This window comes from Neodiprion virginianus, chromosome 1 (assembly GCF_021901495.1).
Source record: "Neodiprion virginianus isolate iyNeoVirg1 chromosome 1, iyNeoVirg1.1, whole genome shotgun sequence".
Taxonomy (NCBI): Eukaryota; Metazoa; Arthropoda; class Insecta; order Hymenoptera; family Diprionidae; genus Neodiprion; species Neodiprion virginianus.
The window spans coordinates 23419534-23437645 of NC_060877.1; the positions used below are offsets into that span (position 1 = coordinate 23419534).

The following is an 18112-nucleotide window of genomic DNA, read 5'->3' on the forward strand; positions in this document are numbered from 1 at the left end:
GAATAAATATTTTGATGTTTTGATAGCTAAATATTTCATATGCCGGTATGTATAGCAGTTGTAAGGTATTGGGTGTGACAGAGGACACTAACAGCTTAAGGCATGTGATTTGCGATTAAACATACCTATTGAAAGACATTCGCCGTCAGTTGGTAATTATTTTTTAAATCGAAAGCTTTGTTACAGCTAAGATAAAAGAAATTAATGAAAAAATCAATAGATAAACAAATGAAAATAGCAGTGTTGTAATAACAGTACAATAATAATAATAATGGTAATAGTAGCGCTGTAATTGAAAAATCTGCCAATGAATTTCAATTTTAAGATGTACAACTCACTCGGTTTTCGATTGAAACAACACTCGTTATCTCCGATTCTGTAAACAGTTTAAGTTTTCATTGGATTCGTTGAAAGTTCATTTTTTATTATATCTGTAAATATTTTTAAGTGTATGATTACATATTAGGTATATGTTACTATCAAAGACAAGATGCAATTGATAAAATACATAATATTATTTGAATTCTATCGTATACAAAAAATTTAGAATGTTAGAATTGGCGCGTAAAGAAAATGCATGCACATATGAAACGTGCGTACATATATGAAACATATATTTATACGTTTTGTTAGTATAAAGGTATTGATAATTTCAAAAAGTAGATTTATCAATAAAAAAACTTTTAGGCTCTCAAATTTAGGTATATGCTGATCTACATCATATGGCTAGTAGTGGAGGTTTGCAAGCAGCTGCACATGAACGAGATACACTTACCTAGGCGCGAATTCAGTGGCTATTCAAAGCTTGACCGTGCAAAATTTTTCAAATATTTCCGTACCAAATAGATCGAAGGGAATTAAACTAATTTAATTCAGTGTTCCAATTTTACCTCTCGTTTTTCAAGATTGATAATCACTAATTTATGAAGACTACTTCTCCTGATTAACTTCATCAAAATAATGATAAAAATACATTGTCAATGTATATTTTGATTTGACTCCAAGAGAAGATTGTAACATTTATTCAGAATAAATTACTAACTTGTAAGAGATAGTGAAACTCTCCACTCCTAATATAAGGCCGATTATACTAAATTTACCGTAAAATTTATCTCTGGATATGAATTCATTATATGTAGCAGTTACGATAACTAAAAATCACTGTTACTTATGTATTTATGAATCTTGTAAAAAAACAAAAGAACGATCATTATATGTATTATGCGTTGTCTAAATTATTATTAATGTATAGTATAAAAAGAATAGTTTGGTACTATAATTAATAAATCAATCAGAATCAATCAACAATTGAGCCACAAATGAGTAATGGAGCATTGAAAATAGATAATTCCTCAAAAGAATATACATATTGGAAATTTCTGGTCAAAGAGGTTATATACAGCGGTATCACAAGACCTAGAGTCGCCTTGAATAGCTCTAGCGGCCTCTGTTTTCCAAATATTCCCTGTACAAATGTTTCAATGAATCTAATCGAATTATCTTTTGCAATACTATGAGTAGATCTGTAATAATGACGTACTTATAAGCACATTGTAACTGCACCGAAGTTTGTGGATCTCTAATTGTCAGGTGTGTAGGTATAATCACTTTCACTGATAAATAGTCAAAAAGACCAAATTGAAAGGTTTCGAAAAAAACAAAAACAGTAATAATTTAAAATTTGAAAATCGTGTATAGAATGAAAATTAAAATAATGGGTCGATGGAAGCTGTGGCAAATGTGTAAATCCCCAAGTAATAACGAAATGAATGAATAAAGTTAACACAAAGAAAGTATTGATATAATACATATGTTGATAGTAAAGACTTTGATGATTGTGAGGAGTATTTAGTGTTTCATCAGAGCTGGTAGGAGGGTTTGTTTATAAATATATTGCTTTCATTTCGTTTACTGTTTGTCATAAGCTGTTGTATTGGATTGGTAACGCAAGAAGGCCACTTATATGAAAGGAATATGAAATACATTTATTAGATTGTTTTAACTAAGTATATATTATTATATTATTTAACTAACTGTATAACTTTCAGGATAGATAGATAGATTATTACCCTTTACATTTTGAAAGCCACAGTTCCTTCTCTGTAGTCTTTAAGCATAAGTTTAGACATACATTTATACATATTCATATACACAACATAAGGTGTGAGCGCGCAGAATACAGGTTCAGAAAAACGATCTACTACTCTTCACAGACTGATTTTTCAGAAGATTAAGAAAACAGCTAACTTTAGATGATAGTGAATTTACATGATAATCACCTAAGCATAACCGCAATTATTAAACTATACAGCATACTTCATTATAACTTATCCTGTATTGATTATTGTATTTATTATCGTTGCATTGTTTTAGGAAAGGAGAAAGATATGATAGGCAATTTGAGCTTTTAACTATACATAGTCAATCTGTGTTTTACTTGCTTCACCCTACCAGCTATTTCATAGCCAAATCATTGGATTTATTGTTGACAGAAAATGAACAATGTCGTAATCTGACAAAACTTCATTGGGTAAGAGAAAAAAAGCAACAAATGGAACGGATTAAATTACACTTTAAATTTATATTGATTGCAAGGCATTAACTCATTTTTCCTAGTTGCAGGTTTAGGTAACTTGTTTTTGAACATACAGTCAAGTCAGTTTCTCAAATCATGGTTCTTGTTTACTATGAAGTGCTTCTTGTATTTTATCTTTATGCCCTGTCTACTACCACAGATTACAAGTCCTTAGACTACGAATTATTGTAAAATGGATTTAAACAAGGGCTCGAGTTACATTATAACATTGTACTGTTGTAACAGGTGTGCTTTTACAAGTATGCTATAATAAAAAGTATCTCTGCTAAAAAAATGTGAAATCGAAACAGTCATAACTGCAGCGTGAATAATAATTGAATAAATAAATTTTGAGATCACAGTAGAGAAAATATTGAAAGGTGTTTTCTCAACGTGTATGTATACATTTAGATTTATATTTATTTCTTTTCACAATATACAAAGTTTAATTTTTATTTCCTTAAGCAATATATATTTACACACTTCTTTTGTGTTATTCATCTATATATCAAGTTATCTTATTCCTATTGGAGTAGTTAAATTGGGCTGATGCAATCAAAATCAGTTAGAAATGTAAGAATGTTACAATGTATAAATTTTTACAAAACGTTCTAACTAAAATTCTCAGAACTTAATCAGTTCATACTTTTCATAATTTTTCTTGCAAGAAACGGTCATGAAACGTACACGCGATCAGTTTAAAAAGTTTCAGAATAAGTTATCCCAGATTATAACACAATAGCCGCGTTCAAGAAATTTATATATCATTTTACCGACATCGCATTAGCCGATTCAGGTTAATTTAATTAGCGCATCTCCAGACAAATAATTACGCATTTTCATCTTGAGTAGATCTGTGAACAAAATATGTAATTAAAATGAAATATAAAATGATAAAATATAGAATTCGCAAATATTATACACACTTCCAGAGAATGATAAATTAATTCAAACAAAAATCATACAGTCAATTTACCTAAAGAGTGTCGAGACTTTTTTTACGTGCATAAGCACCCATACAGGCGAAAAATCCCATTATGCTGATGAATAGCCCCAAAATAAGAGCTAACGTGTCGCCAAAATCAAATCCATTTGAGGCGGACACAAAATTAATATTTGCAAACAGTGCCAAAATCAAGTATAACAACATTTTTCGTAAAGTACCGTATATTTCTTTGACACTAAGAGGTAAGGTTAAGTTGTACCGAACGGTGATGTGTTAGATGGAGGTGGAATGTGATTTCTTCAATCAATTCACTGATTGGTCGCGCCCCTTCCACCCCCATCCGTACAGTAGGAGTGTGCGTGTACAGGAAAACATTATTTTTAGGGAACTCTCATGCACAGTCTAAAGGCTTGGGAAAGGCCCCTGGATTGACCGCTAGACGCGCCACTTTCGTACGCTATTGGCAGTAGACGCAGCTGTCTCGTTAAACAAAATGGCGACTATTACTCTGTGGAGAAAGGCATAAGGCGCGTATCGACCGAGTAAGTACTGATTTTTCAATTATTAAGGGTCTTTCTGAAATGCTTAAGTCGGCCTCATGCTGAAAATGGGTAAAATACTTTAGCCGCTATCATTTTTTTTCCCTCTTTTCTTCCCTTCGGTCCATTAGTCGGAACAATGAGTTGAAATTTCATCGAAATGGGGTGCCGCGGATGCTACGTGCTCTAGCCATTTTGTTATCCGTTGATAAATACAAGCCAGTTTCGTACCGACAGGCGAAAACTTGGCTTTACGATATAAACTTTCGATTCAAAACGAAACTTGTTATTTTATTTATGTGCTCGCTACTGTTTTTACACTGCTCAAATATTTTGTACACAATGTTATAACGTTCTTATTTATTGCATTCATTTATTTATTTCCAACGCTATTCGCCCCTCCCTGCACACTTCCCATATGCAACATATGATGTCAATTGTTCATACATATAAAAATAATTTCAGAGTTAAATTATGCATTTTAATCGCGTAAAGCAGCTAGTACTCCACTCACCGTTTATCTCAACGTTCCACCGATATGAGGCAAACTGTATCAATTTCGTTCACTTACCATTTGCCACAATTCAATGCTTATCGATAGGCAATGCAAAGATTAATAAGGCTGCATGCTCTATGACAAACCTCTTACAATTCAATTGGCTGTAGGACTTCCAATTTAACGTCATCTTGTTTTTTCAACATACATTCATATTAATATTTAGCATATTAATCATCGATGATCGTTTAGAAAAATGTGTAGTTAGGTATATCAAGTCATTGTGCTGTAAGAACGATATAAATTGCAGTACTGGTATCTCCATTGATTAGAAATTTGTATTAACTGCAAAGTCACTGATATTACAATTATAACCATTTTAACAGCAAAATCTTAATGCTCGCGTTCAAAAAAAGCTGAAGCCTGTAGCTAAAGTTAGAAGCCACGCAGATTTAACTTTCTTTAAATATGTTAGTAACCCATAATTTTATGTTCATTCTATGAAATTGTTAATTTTTGTATTTTATGTGTTTGATTGCAGTAAGTTTTGATGATTGGCCTTTACTGGCTCATTTTAATCAACATCGCGATGTTCGACTGTTAATTCTTAGTGCTAGCTTCAGGATCATAACGTTTTCAACTATCAATAAAAATCAGTGATATTAATGAAGTGTCAGGTTATCTGAAATATATCATAGTTTACTAGTCATTGCAAATTACGACATTCATATAGGAATTAACAACTGATCATTTATTATCAAAATCATTAAGGTCCTAACCATACAAGTCACCCACTCGTTTAATTTCAAGTGTTTCAGACTCGATTGTTGAAAAAAAGAGAATAAAATTGGAATCAAATTTTCGTTCAGAAGTTCTTGTCATTTGCTATTCTATTTTCAAGTATTTCAACTAAAGTTTTCCGTCGTCTGATTCCAATAGAGTTACAGACATTCATATCTGAAAGTATGTATATTGATTACAGTACGTCGATTTGATTTAATTGTAGAGATAAGTTACAAAGATTGGCGTAACATCAGAAGTAAATTTGGAACTTGAAGCATTAGTGGCCAAAATGATAGCCTGGTAACTAACAGGACGTAGCCGATATTTGTATTGGTTGTATTCTGCTGGCTGCACCTTAACCAAACACAGATTGTATCTACTTGAAATTTTGTGATTTTGAGCTTTGTTAAATAATGATAGTTTGCTCATATCTATGCAATGGTCACATAAAATGGTTATCAGAAAGCTTGATCACTCATGCATATCATTAATTTTTTTAAAAATAATCTCCAGATAACTTTCCTCTTTTTTGGAAGTCCCCTGTATTAGTGTGGTAATTAGAAAACAATGGACACACAATTGGAGACTTCATTTTCCTACAACATTCTTTTACTCCACTTTTATTTTTCCTTGATTTTGCGAATTGTTACAAGGTTTACAGAAGTTCTGATAGTTGACAATAAGTTATTTATTACACAAGATTCCAAGTCGAATCATCGGGAACTTGATTTTTTCTCAAGTAGTTAAATAATGATGTTAACGCAAATGTTTAGATATTCAACTTTTATTAAACGTTATGTAAGGTCTACGCTAGAAAAAGAAATTACAACTCATTCAAAAGAATACATGGGAAAAAAATCATTTTTGTGGTACCACATCGTAAATTAAATAATGAGATATGTAATCACAGAATTCGATTGAAACATGTAACTATTTACTTTCTGTTCATTTACTGACAATTTTTTATGTTTGGTCAACTTGGAATTCTATGGTTAAATACACGTAATTTATAATGGAAATATCCACTTGTATCATACATCTGCTGTGTGACTAACAGTTGAAATTTTATTCAAAATCACAGTGCAAGATGGAGGTTAAAACAATCGAGGCAGATAGCAATGATCTCATGGAAATACTGAAGCAAGCTGCATCTGGTGATGAGATTATTTTTGAAGCCAACATTGCTGGCGATGGAGATGGTGAAGAGGCAGAGGAGGTAGAAGAAATTGTTGAGATAATTGAAGAAATTGAAGAGGTAGAAGAAACGGAGGAAATTGAGCAACCTGTGGGTACTGAGGAAAATGAAGATAACGAAATTGACGAGCATATGGATTTGACCATGCCAGATGTAGAAGCAAATGACCAAAGACAAAATGAGGATGAGGAGATAGAAAATTCTGCAAAGTCGTCTTCAAAAAACTATGCTACTACTGATACAGGATTAACTCAAATGAGAGCTGAGTATGTAAAAAAGCAATTGAAGAAGCATTTTAAGAATGAAGGTGACAAAGATAAAAGTAAACAACTCGTGAATTACGACATTGATGAGGATTGGGAGGATGAAGATCTGGATCAGGAACAACAATCAAAAGTAGAGTCCAGTCAATCTCAAATTCGTAGTCTCAATAATACTTCTAACAATCAAACGGAAAGGGAGGACAGACACCCTACACAGAATGGCAGAAAACACCTATCGACTCCAAACCATGATTCACCATCTCAACCAGGTAAATCTCGAGTTCATGGAAAAATACAGCAACAGGAGTCGAACACAGATGAAAATACAAATGAATATTGGGATGACGAAGAGCATGACTCTATTGTAGGATATGAAGATGATCAATCAGGTTCTCAAAATGAAGAGAACACAGATTCTCAGCATGAGATTGTTAAGAATGCTGAAAACAATTTAGTTTATACTGTTCTTGGATCCAAGAAGCAAAATAATTCGACTAAACAGACTCAAGATGGAAGACTCATTAGTTCACGTTTTGTAAAGGTAATACAGTTATATTTATTCTACTTACTGCGGCAAATACCAGCTTCCATAAAATTCAGTCATTATAGATACAACTTGTTATTATAGATCGAGCAACACGAGGAAACCCCAACTGAAGGCACAATATATTATGAAAACGAAGACATGGAAACTTTGTACGTTGAACAATCCGGTGGTGATCACGATAATTACCAATACAACAACATTATTGAGGGAGACGAAGAGATGACTAGAGACAGTAACAGGGAAGATGAGGAAACTGACAATCAAGAACCGCAGGTACTGAAATGCAAAAGATTATTGGATTTGAGAAAGTTTTGTGGGAATTGAGATGTATGGAAGAGAATTGCAGTAGATGAAACAATTAATAATCGTATTTTTTACCAGCTTTAAATGATTACTTGATAAACATTATACTAATGACTTGCAGGAGCAAATTTTTCTACACGAGGACGAAGATGGGCAGCTTTACTTCAAGGATGAAAATGGAAAACTGCAACCCGTATACTTAACGCCGGATGGAAATTACGCCATTGCCGAGAATAGTAGCGATGACCAAGACAGTCGAGATCTGGATCAACAGGTATCCAATCCAAGACAGCCCGAAGGTGGTGCCGTACTTATACCCGGTGTCGACTACGCCCCCAGTACCACAACCAAAGTATTAGCCGTTTGACATCTTTGAAGTTGTAAAACAGTAGATCGAACATTAAACTTGATCGCTCTGATAGTTCAGCCATCTGGCTTAAAGACTTGATTACAACAATCTACTTTGATGCTAGCTTCACAGGGATTTTTTTTTACCGTAACGCTGGAATAAGTTGAATCAGAATTGCACCGTCATTTTTTACTGATATGTTAATCAGTGTACTTGGTACTTCCTGTTACTTTCTAGACTGCTGTGGTGCCAGCGTCAACAATACAAGAGATAGACAATGAGGATAATACTGTGACAATATCTTTAATCATCTCTGAAGACGAGAATGGGCAAAAACGGACTCAAGTTATCATTCCAACAACAGACAATCTCAAGTGTGACACATGCAATAAATCGTTTAAATCCTCATTTCAGTTACTTAGGCACAACAGACTGAAACATGCCCGAGAGGAAGACATAACCAGCAGAAATTATCCGTGTGACTCGTGTCCAAAAAGGTAATAATTTTAAAATACTTCTTCAAAGATAGAACACGTTCTTAAGTGAGAATAACCGGTCACATTCATAACGTCAATTGTTAGTTTAAGAAAAATTAATGTATTCTGTGACCACTGTTTCTGAAATTTCGATGTTAAAAAACTTCTTTATAACATACAAAAAAATTTTATATTTTTTCAAGAACCTTATGAGGCATTTGATATAATTTTTCAACTAAGTGACAACTATGTTTAAATAAAAGTATAGGAAATACAATACGCTTTGAAGATTTTATAAATTTTCTTATCATGATAAACTTGCAGGTTTCCAGATCAAAATTCATTGGCTCGTCATCGGAAGTCTCATACAGGCGACAGACCATTTCAGTGCTTTGAATGCCACAAGACCTTCCCTACGTCATCCACATTACGACGCCATCTTACTCTGCACAATCCTCAATCACGTCCACTGCCTTGCATCTTCTGTGGTCGTCGTTTTCTGGATAAAGCAAGCCTAGCAAAACATGAACAATCTCATCTTGCTGGAGAGCAACGTACTCACACGTGCGATATATGCCACAAAGCTTTCATGCATGCCAGTGATTTGGCACTTCACAAGAAGAATCATGATCCTGAACGGAAATTCGATTGTGAGGTTTGCGGACGAGAATTCAACAGACTTAACAATCTGCAACGGCACATGATGGTGCACCAGCAGGTACATATGGTATACCCAACACTTGCTTTTTACAGGGAGTCTCTCGCGAAAGTGCTGACTCCAAGCCATGCGCATATCACCAGCGCGAGCACATACACAAGTCTTTCGTGAGCTGACTGTAGCGAACAAATGCTGTGAGCGAAAACTTATGCATGTGTTGGTGCTGGCGCTGTGCGCATGGCTGGGAGTCAGCAGTTTCACCAAAGACTCCCGATATATCGTTCTTATTCATTAATCATAACATCTGTACTCCTCGCAGTTCTAGAATTTACAATGCTTCCTATATCAACTGAGCAGGAAAAACCCTATAACTTCCCACTATTCCCGTTGTTTGTGAAAATAAAAATCTCGGACGAAAAGATGTTTGAATTTGCACGCCACTCAAGGATGGCTGTGCTGATTTTGCTGAAAATTTATTCAGTTGTTAGTTAAATGAAATCAAATCAGTGGTCCAAAGTGGGTCTCAATTGATCTGTCACTTTTCAAGTTACTGCGTAAACAAAAAAATTTCATGTTTGCAAATGACTCAAAAATAGCTCGTCCAATTTTACTCAAAATCTAAAATAGGAAGGACCACATCGATTGATATCAAAATCATTAAAAACTGTTGATTTGGTCTTAATACATGTCTGATAAAAAATCGATTACAGAGATACATGTACGCACGCACGTGCATACCTAGACATCCACCTCAAATAGTTGGTGATAATTTTCTAGACGTGAAAAGGCAGAAATCTAGTAAAAACTGTGCTTTTCATTTTCGAAGTGATTACAATAACTTCCCCTGCTTCTCTGAAAACAGACAAGTGAGAAGTTCGAAAATGTCTCAGTATTTCGTTGATTGATGAATCCAGTTTAACCCCGTTGAAGTGTGCTTTCAATTGGTTGGATTGTAGATTAAATTGAGTTGAATGTTAACCCCGCTTTAGTGAAACTGATGCTTAACATTGTAAGCAAACTAGGAAAATAAAGTTTCCACAATCGCCTTAATCATCGTTTTGCTGCGAAAATAAAATAGTAAATTCATTCATTTTAAACACAATTATGACAGAATAGACAGAGACGTAGATCATTTTCGAAGAATATTAATATATTAGTTATAAGATAAGAGATAAGGAATTCCATATAAGACAATGTACATATCAAATTTTTTTTTTGTTCTACAGCAAGGAAATAATGACGAAGCTTTGTCTTGCGACGTGTGCGGCATCACTTACAAATTTATGAGCTCTTTAACCAGGCATATGGTGACGACTCACGTAAATCCGGAGAAGATGCGGCAGCAAGCGGAAGAACAACGACGAAAGCGGGAAAACAATTACCGTCGGTACATGGAAAATCGAAAAATGTACGAATGCCAGCCTACTTCTGGATATTCTAGCAAACGTACAGCATTTCACCATAATACGGTCTCTATGAATATGCAGATGAGCGACAACGACGAAGATGCTTGATTATAATTATATATTAACTTGTAATTTTTATTATTTACAAACTTTATATTTCTCCAGACGGTTATCTATTAATTGATGTAATTATTCCTCAGTGTATACAAAACCTGAATACAGTACCAATTTATTTTAATGTACTGAATCATTAAATGAATAAATAAGTACAAACTTGAACACATGTACTTGATCACGATACAGTAATCATGCATGCCAGTTCCAAATACTGACTCATATGCATTACTGAACTATACGATTATTTCAGATTATGTGTCATGCATTGCATGTTCACGCAGATTATTCTTCAGGGAAAGCATTGGAACTAAGCACAAAATTGGATAATATAAAAGAATTTAAAGCAACATATGGTAGATTTACACATTTTAATAAGTACAGTATTCGCCTTGGACTTGTTGAAATACATTTCAAGGGAAAGATCATTGGAATGTAAAATGTTAAGTGTGGATGAAACCAGTTTAAATTACAACATGTTACATAACAAGACTCACGGATTCTCATGTTAGAATGTGTTAAAATTCAAAAATCAGGCGCGGAACCAAACACATATTGCGATGCGAGTGTTTATATACATCGCCACTAGTAGGCGCTGCATGCACCCCGCGTGTGTTCTTCAGAGACTTAAGAAATAAGTCAGTCTCATTATAACCATGAGTGGGAATGGGGGTTCGTGGTCAGTGGTTGTAACTCTGAAAGCCTGGAATTGTGTTCATCGCTTATTTCCACGAATCCCGACAAAGAACTGGAGTACACACAGTACACTGTACTGGAAACGCAATAAATTTTGCTAACAACTCATGTGGACAGAACTGATAAAAAACCTGCAGCCTCAGTCCAAATAAGGATCGTATAACAATTCTTGTCTGTAGTAATGCTGATGGTTGTTTTAAACTACCATGACTTGTGAATTGTGACAGGCAAGTCGGCAAACCAAAAAGTATTAAACAAGAACCTAAAAACTGTCTCCATGTGCGGTAGTGTCAGACAATAATATCAAAGGGCACGTTTTGCCACCCAGTGTTACACCTTTTGTAAAACCTGTACAGCTCAAGGTACCATAGAAATTTTAAAACGCCATTACACGTTGAAATTTCGAAAGTGGCTTTTAAATAGTCATAATAACAGACTGAATGTAATAGCCTCCTTGAAATTGGTTACTATAAAAGAAGTAATATACTGGACAAACCCTGCCTGGATCAAATAAATTCCGATAGTATGTTTAAATACTAGAAATCGGTTTCGGCGATTGAAGATACTGGAGGCGTTGCTGGAGGATCCTTCACCACACGTTCCGTAATTTTGAATCCACGCGCAACAGTAGCGCGGCATTTGCTAGAGGCTGACCAATTGAATTTTCTTTCACATCATATTCCTGTGCGAATTCAATTTTGGTAGCTAATTTTTTAGTTTTAAAACGTGTCATAACCAAATGCAAACTCAGTTCGGCTGAAAATTACATATACTTACAATAACTTATTTTTCTCGGTGTTCGCGAATATTTAATGTTTCGTGAATTCTCTGTTGTCATTCAAAAAGTCTTGTATAACAGCAGAATGAAAAAAAAGTTTCTGATGATATTTTGCGACGAACTTTTCCACCAAGAGTTGGCAACTACATTTTTTTTAACCAACTACTTGAGCAAAGTATTTTACACGGTCTAAATATGTATATCTGTGGTGAATGATGCCTAAAGTAGCACTGGTTACAGTGTTTACTGGTGCTATGATCTTGATTGTGCGAATACCGCGTGCCAGACTTAAAAACCGCATGCGTGACTGAGGATTATACGCATGTATTACACGTATTACGTATTACACGTCGCATGCCAACTGTATATCGCGACACGGCTGCGTGCGGTGAGAAATTAGAGTGTCAAGTGGAAGGATTGAGCGAAAAATATGAGGAACGGAGTGATTGAAGAAGAATACAACCTGTCAATATGGAAGATCTGTTGAATGAAAGATCAATATATTCTGCTTGACTGTGCCAACTGAAAACATTAGCTGTCAGTGACGGAAAGTGCTGATTTCATATTTATTTCGGGAACGATGTTATATTCTCGTTTTGTTGCATAACCTATAAACAAAATTGAGGGTTACATGGTATGATCAACAACTGGCAGTAAAAATATAATACGACCTTGTAAAATGGCACCAAACATTTTGAAAAGCAGTTTAGAAAATGCATCGTTCAATATAATATTCCAGGTACGTATGTCATTTCGTTAATCAGATTTACTTACACTGTCATTTCTGAATGCGTATCTGCTGTCACTTCAGTCATGCAACGTGGTTACTTGACGTGAAATCAACATGAAACGTCATGAATTCATGTAAAATCGATATGAAATCACGGAAAATCAATTGAAAATCCCGTGAAATTATTACAGGCGACGAGGTCACACTATAAGTCTGAGTGAATAAGCCCTCCCGTCGAGGTGCACTTACTATAGATTGCATTGGAGTTCACAGACTTATATTTTTTATATTCAGATGCTTTTTTGTAAACATTAACAGTGGACAAAAATGGTGAGATCTTTAATTTAAATTACATTTTTTCAGATACTATTCCGCTGCGTAACATTTGTTCTAAATGCGTTTGTAGTACGGCATGTAGGCCAAGCAGTGCTTGGAGTAATGAATGTGAGGCTGCTCTTATTGGAATCTATGATCCTTTTCCTCTCTCGTGAACCGTTTATGAAAGCGTGTCTGACGAACACGGCTGAACACAACTGGGCACAAGTGGTTAATTTGCTATGGGTGACGTTAGTTCCTTAATCGTCAATTAATAATTTCAGATTTTAAAAACGCAATCATATTGAAAACACAATAGTTGCTTTAATTTCACCTCTTACTCCAATAGTGTGAATAACAGCTTTCTTTATACATAAGAACTAATGGCTATTCAATGTGAGAATAATTCTCAACAATTTATTTTCAGGGTTCCAATATGTGCGCTCATGTCCCTGATCTTTGGATACACATGGTTGTTCATATTATTGCCGTCAGAAGTATTACCGCCTTACTATACATTCGCAGTTTGCGCAGTCGCTGTTTCCTGCATTATTGAACTATCCTCGTTGATTGTTCAATTAGTTGCCAGTGCTTTTCTCTTTGTGAGGCTTAAAGTAAGTTTTTCGACTAAGGACTCGAAGCTTTTCTTATATATTTTTTATGTACTTGCACAATTTGAAAGCCCTGCACCTGAACTTTTCATTATTATTCATTTATTAGGGTGGGCTTTGCCTGTAAACAAGAATCATTTACATAAATTGTTGAAGAGATTTTTTGGTCAGAATATACTCATTTAATTTATGTGATTACAGGTAGTCTTAGATACAATTATGATAATCATTCGGACGTTTACCTTTGTCATACTGATACTTTACCAACCAGAGAATGCATTATTCGCCTTTGGAGTGGCACAGCTTGTTGCAGCCATTTTTTACACTACCAGCCACTATGCTTATTTCCATTTTTACATTACCAAGATAGAAGAATTCAAGGTTCAAGAAAGACCATCTTTAAGAGATGATGTTGATGAGTCTGTGAGCATGGAATTCCCGTTTACATCAATAAAAGACTTTTTACCAGGTCAATTGGTTAATTCGGTAAGATTGTCATCAATATAATTACGAGGAAAACTCAATTATTTAAGTAACTGGTCTTATGTAATTTATAACTTTTTAGGGGTCGTTGTTGGACAAAAAACTATCCATCCTTACGTGGAGTTTTTTTCGACAAGGAGTATTGAAACAAATTTTAACTGAAGGGGAAAGATTGATCATGACCATAATGCCCGTTTTGACATTTGCTGAACAGGTATTTGAAGAAAAAAAATCTATTGTTGACAGATGTTTATTGGACCAGAAATTCATTGCCTCGAAGGGTTTGTCCATTAATTACGCAACATTGATTCATTTAATTGAAAATATAAAATGAATCACTATTCGTAGTTTAACAATTCATCAATAAATTGTACTTGATGAATAAAATAATTTTCTTTTACCAAAGGGCACGTATGAAATTGTTAACAATCTGGGTTCCTTAGCAGCAAGATTTATATTCCGTCCAATAGAGGATAGCGGTTACTTCTATTTCACACAGATGGTCAAAAGGGATAAATCGATACCTGATCAAAACGTGGCAAGTAAAACTAATTAGTTACTCACTTCTTTGTTTGCTCAGTACCAAGTCAGAATTTCTGATAATCCTTATCTTTGAATTGCAGGTGAAGGTGCAAGAGAGTGTTAATGTCTTAACACAGCTATGCTCAGTTGTAACATCAATTGGATTGATTGTTCTAGTTTTTGGCCAATCTTATTCCTCACTTTTACTCTGGTTATATGGAGGGTCAAAGTTGACAGCCTATTTACCAGTTTTATTACTGAGATCGCATTGTCTTGCAGTATTACTGTTAGGAATAAATGGAGTTACAGAATGTTATACAAATGCGACAGCAGACAGTAAAACCATTGACCGGAATAATTATATTATGATATATGAGTCTGTAGCATTCCTAGTAGTGTCATATTTTTTTGCATCTTGGTTTGGGCCCGTTGGTTTCATTTTTGGAAACTGCGTTAACATGGCTTTGAGAATTTTGCATTCAACCAAATTTATAAAAAGAAGACACGAAAATACCAAATATAGACCATTATTAGGACTCGTACCTAAACCAATATTCGTTGCATCTTTAATACTAGCAGCTGTTATTACAAAAGTGTCACAGGTAAGAATAACAGTATTAATACTTGATAAAATCTTGAAATCATCAAAAGTTTCTACTGCTGCGAAATGGTGGAGAAATAAACACGGCAAAACTAAATTTATATTTTCCATTCTTTTTAGGCATACTTTTTTCCGAGCGAAAAATTAATCCATCTGTTCATCGGTATCGTAATGTTTGGACTGGTGATGGCTTCCTGGGTTTATGAACATCAAGACCTGGTTCAACTCGGTGTAAACAAATGGCGCGATAGGCGAAACAAACACAAAAAAGATGATTGACCAATGAGTCCTTATTTATTGTTTGTAATATGACTGTATAAAGATTATTTATAATATAGTTACACAAGACAATATGTTAATAGTAAAAATGACAACTGTCCTCATGACTTGGTTCATTAATGTGACGTTATTTCCGGACATAGTATTTTACATTCGAAGCCATTTGAATTTTTTTTCTCACTTTTATCTCCAACTTAATTTCACAAAAATCGGACGCTTAAAAGTGTGCAATTATACTCTTAAGAATTTCTTATTATTTATTAATAATTGTAATTCAGACAACAAAACAATTTTAATAGAAGGTTATTCTCTCGTGGCAGTGTGAAAACGCGTATACTTGCAGAGTTTTAGTGTGAGAGCCTAAAGCAAAGAAACAAGTGACAAAGCAAATTTGATACGCACCTGGCTTAATCAGGTTTTCTGGTGAAAAACAAAACTCGAGTTAAGCTTGAAGAAAATAGTTCCATTTTCAGAGAATCAAGTCTAATGTTAGAAATAAAAAAAATTCCAAGGTCAGACTTAAATTCAAAAGAATAACTAAACTAGTATCACCTTGTACAATTGAGAAGAAGAAATGTTAGGAATGATCAAATCTTGACTTGAAATGCACCCAACTAAATTGGATTATGTATTTCATTACTCTCATTTTGGACATGATTTTACGAGTGTATATAGTCATGGAACTGTGCAAGTGATGATTGATGGAATTTTAGAAGATAAGATTTTGTCTATAATAAACAAAGAATATAATCTTTAATCTGAACAAAATATAGTATTACAGCAAACGTAGAACGGACACTCATCATTGAGCCGTATTTCAAGTAGATATTGTTAAACATAAAGAATCAATTTTAATTCATGTACAAAAACCATTGTTAAGTCTCAACGTCGATTTCAGATTTCAGGGTGATATAGCTTTGTAGATAGCACCAACTATAGGCCCCTGACGCTGGATTATGCATTGCCTGAAATCGTTATTGAAGAATTCAAGTTGAACAGCAATTCTGACTTGGAGTTATTCTCAAATTTGCATAAAATAATCATTGTGAATAAAGAATGAGCTCCAATAAAATGATGGACATTGAACCGAAGTAAACAAATGAGAACACATATTACTTCAGATTTAATTACATATTTCCTTAGTACAAGCAAGTTGAAATGTGCACATACATACCGATTGTCACTTTCTAAAGCAATAATGGGTGCGTTTGATTCAGGCTCTAATTTTGCTACCTCATCAGCAATGGCTGCTATCAACCCAGCGCTTTGCCCAGATGCACTCCCCTTAGCTGAAAATTAAATACATATCTTTTGAGCGTTGACAAGTAAGACATTTGGAAATTCATGCAAACATAGAATCAAAAATAGTAAACATTGATTATTAATTAGTTATAGGTTACCTCCTAAGCAGAGGCCTTGACGATCGGCCAAAATGCATCCTATGACTCCTTCGACATTCGTCCTTTAAATATGTCATTATTAAATAACATTCAGAATTTGTACCTACATCAATTCTGGTACATTTTACCCTTTTCAGTTCTTCATCAAAGGAGAAAAATGAGTTGTGTCAGAATTGATGTTAGTGAAGGTTATGAATGCGGCTACTATTTAACATTATTTATCAAGTCTGAGTATGAAACCTTCAAGAAAATTGGTTCATACTTTCTAAGCAACAATAAAATTACGTGGGCATTGTTATGAATTTCCAAAGCAGTCAATCAATTGCGTGGAAAAAAAATTCATGAGAAAATTAGCGTATTTTAAATTGTTCGAAATAGGCGCGTCGTAACGTGAAATCTATGAATTTTGTCTTATTTCGATAACTTACACGTTATCCATAGTTTTCTCTAAGTTACGTTCCATTCTGAGGCTCCAACAAAATCGCGGTTCGTAAGTAGTGTGTGAAATTATAAGCAATAAACTGCTATAATCGAAACAAAACTACGAATAGATTTACAGTGACTGGCATAAAACAACTGCTTATTAACCAGTGTGGTTATTTTTCTTTCACGTGAACGCACTCATAGTTCTTCTTTCTTCACGACGACCCGCTGTTGTACGAACTCTTTGATTGTTTATTTTTTTATTTTTAATCTTGATGCATACTTAAATTGATATATTGTATATTGGTCGTTCACTGAAAACACTGAAATTATATATTTATTAATTTGTCAAATGTCCCCTCTTGTCTGACAGCCTGACCGGAAATACCAATTGTAACGTTAAAGTCAAATCAGATGTTATGGTATTTGAAATTGTGGAGGAGTCCCTAATCGTTGACTGAAAAATATAAAGACGGGTAAATTAAATACCCCTGGGTAAATTTTTGTGATCAGCTTTTGGCGGGCTAGTGGGCCCAGTGGGCATGGGAGCGTAGGAGGGTTCTGCTCTATCGACTCTATCTAACGGGCTCATACCGACATTCGTAGCGGCCAAAGTAGTGTCTA

General features: G+C 34.4%; 3 protein-coding genes and 1 long non-coding RNA gene across 9 annotated transcripts; 2 read left to right on the plus strand and 2 right to left on the minus strand.

The window, feature by feature from the left end:
- Nucleotides 1–2621: 2621 nt before the first annotated feature.
- Nucleotides 2622–3851, minus strand: LOC124310098 (uncharacterized). The gene is made up of 2 exons (XR_006909623.1): nucleotides 3552–3851; nucleotides 2622–3429 (listed from the first exon to the last, which is right to left on the minus strand). It is a non-coding gene; the product is annotated as an uncharacterized LOC124310098 (long non-coding RNA).
- A 67-nt stretch (nucleotides 3852–3918) lies between these two features.
- LOC124310092 (zinc finger protein 853-like) lies at nucleotides 3919–10815 on the plus strand. Of its 6 annotated transcripts, none has more exons than XM_046773693.1 (8): nucleotides 4584–4610; nucleotides 4943–5026; nucleotides 6421–7338; nucleotides 7426–7617; nucleotides 7769–7999; nucleotides 8234–8493; nucleotides 8797–9199; nucleotides 10357–10815. In XM_046773693.1, the coding sequence occupies exons 1-8, from the start codon at nucleotides 4599–4601 to the stop codon at nucleotides 10642–10644; spliced, it is 2388 nt and encodes a 795-aa protein (XP_046629649.1). In that variant the 5' UTR covers nucleotides 4584–4598; the 3' UTR covers nucleotides 10645–10815. The 6 variants fall into 6 exon arrangements, with proteins under 6 accessions (XP_046629652.1, XP_046629649.1, XP_046629650.1 ...); XM_046773694.1 differs by having other exon boundaries at nucleotides 8797–9190; XM_046773697.1 differs by having other exon boundaries at nucleotides 8411–8493.
- A 1911-nt stretch (nucleotides 10816–12726) lies between these two features.
- On the plus strand, nucleotides 12727–16090 carry LOC124299753 (protein RFT1 homolog). The gene is made up of 8 exons (XM_046753094.1): nucleotides 12727–12863; nucleotides 13218–13420; nucleotides 13597–13783; nucleotides 13982–14266; nucleotides 14346–14477; nucleotides 14670–14801; nucleotides 14887–15387; nucleotides 15507–16090. The coding sequence occupies exons 1-8, from the start codon at nucleotides 12804–12806 to the stop codon at nucleotides 15663–15665; spliced, it is 1659 nt and encodes a 552-aa protein (XP_046609050.1). The 5' UTR covers nucleotides 12727–12803; the 3' UTR covers nucleotides 15666–16090.
- Nucleotides 15662–17872, minus strand: LOC124299758 (ragulator complex protein LAMTOR5 homolog). Its single transcript, XM_046753109.1, has 4 exons — nucleotides 17494–17872; nucleotides 17066–17127; nucleotides 16840–16954; nucleotides 15662–16630 (listed from the first exon to the last, which is right to left on the minus strand). Exons 1-4 carry the CDS (start codon nucleotides 17526–17528, stop codon nucleotides 16567–16569), a joined length of 276 nt encoding a protein of 91 aa, XP_046609065.1. The 5' UTR covers nucleotides 17529–17872; the 3' UTR covers nucleotides 15662–16566.
- Nucleotides 17873–18112: the final 240 nt, after the last annotated feature.

Excerpts from the sequence above, each read along its gene's own strand:
- LOC124310092 (XM_046773693.1), top strand. Across the intron at positions 7,618-7,768 it reads CTGACAATCAAGAACCGCAG|GAGCAAATTTTTCTACACGA; the intron begins GTACTGAAATGC and ends AATGACTTGCAG. Across the intron at positions 8,494-8,796 it reads TGTGACTCGTGTCCAAAAAG|GTTTCCAGATCAAAATTCAT; the intron begins GTAATAATTTTA and ends ATAAACTTGCAG.
- LOC124299753 (XM_046753094.1), top strand. The coding sequence starts at position 12,804 with ATGGCACCAAACATTTTGAAAAGCAGTTTAGAAAATGCATCGTTCAAT. Across the intron at positions 13,784-13,981 it reads TTCTCTTTGTGAGGCTTAAA|GTAGTCTTAGATACAATTAT; the intron begins GTAAGTTTTTCG and ends ATGTGATTACAG. Across the intron at positions 14,802-14,886 it reads CGATACCTGATCAAAACGTG|GTGAAGGTGCAAGAGAGTGT; the intron begins GCAAGTAAAACT and ends TTTGAATTGCAG.
- LOC124299758 (XM_046753109.1), bottom strand. The coding sequence starts at position 17,528 with ATGGAACGTAACTTAGAGAAAACTATGGATAACGT. Across the intron at positions 17,128-17,493 it reads GAGAAAACTATGGATAACGT|GACGAATGTCGAAGGAGTCA; the intron begins GTAAGTTATCGA and ends ACATATTTAAAG. Across the intron at positions 16,955-17,065 it reads TCAAGGCCTCTGCTTAGGAG|CTAAGGGGAGTGCATCTGGG; the intron begins GTAACCTATAAC and ends TTTAATTTTCAG.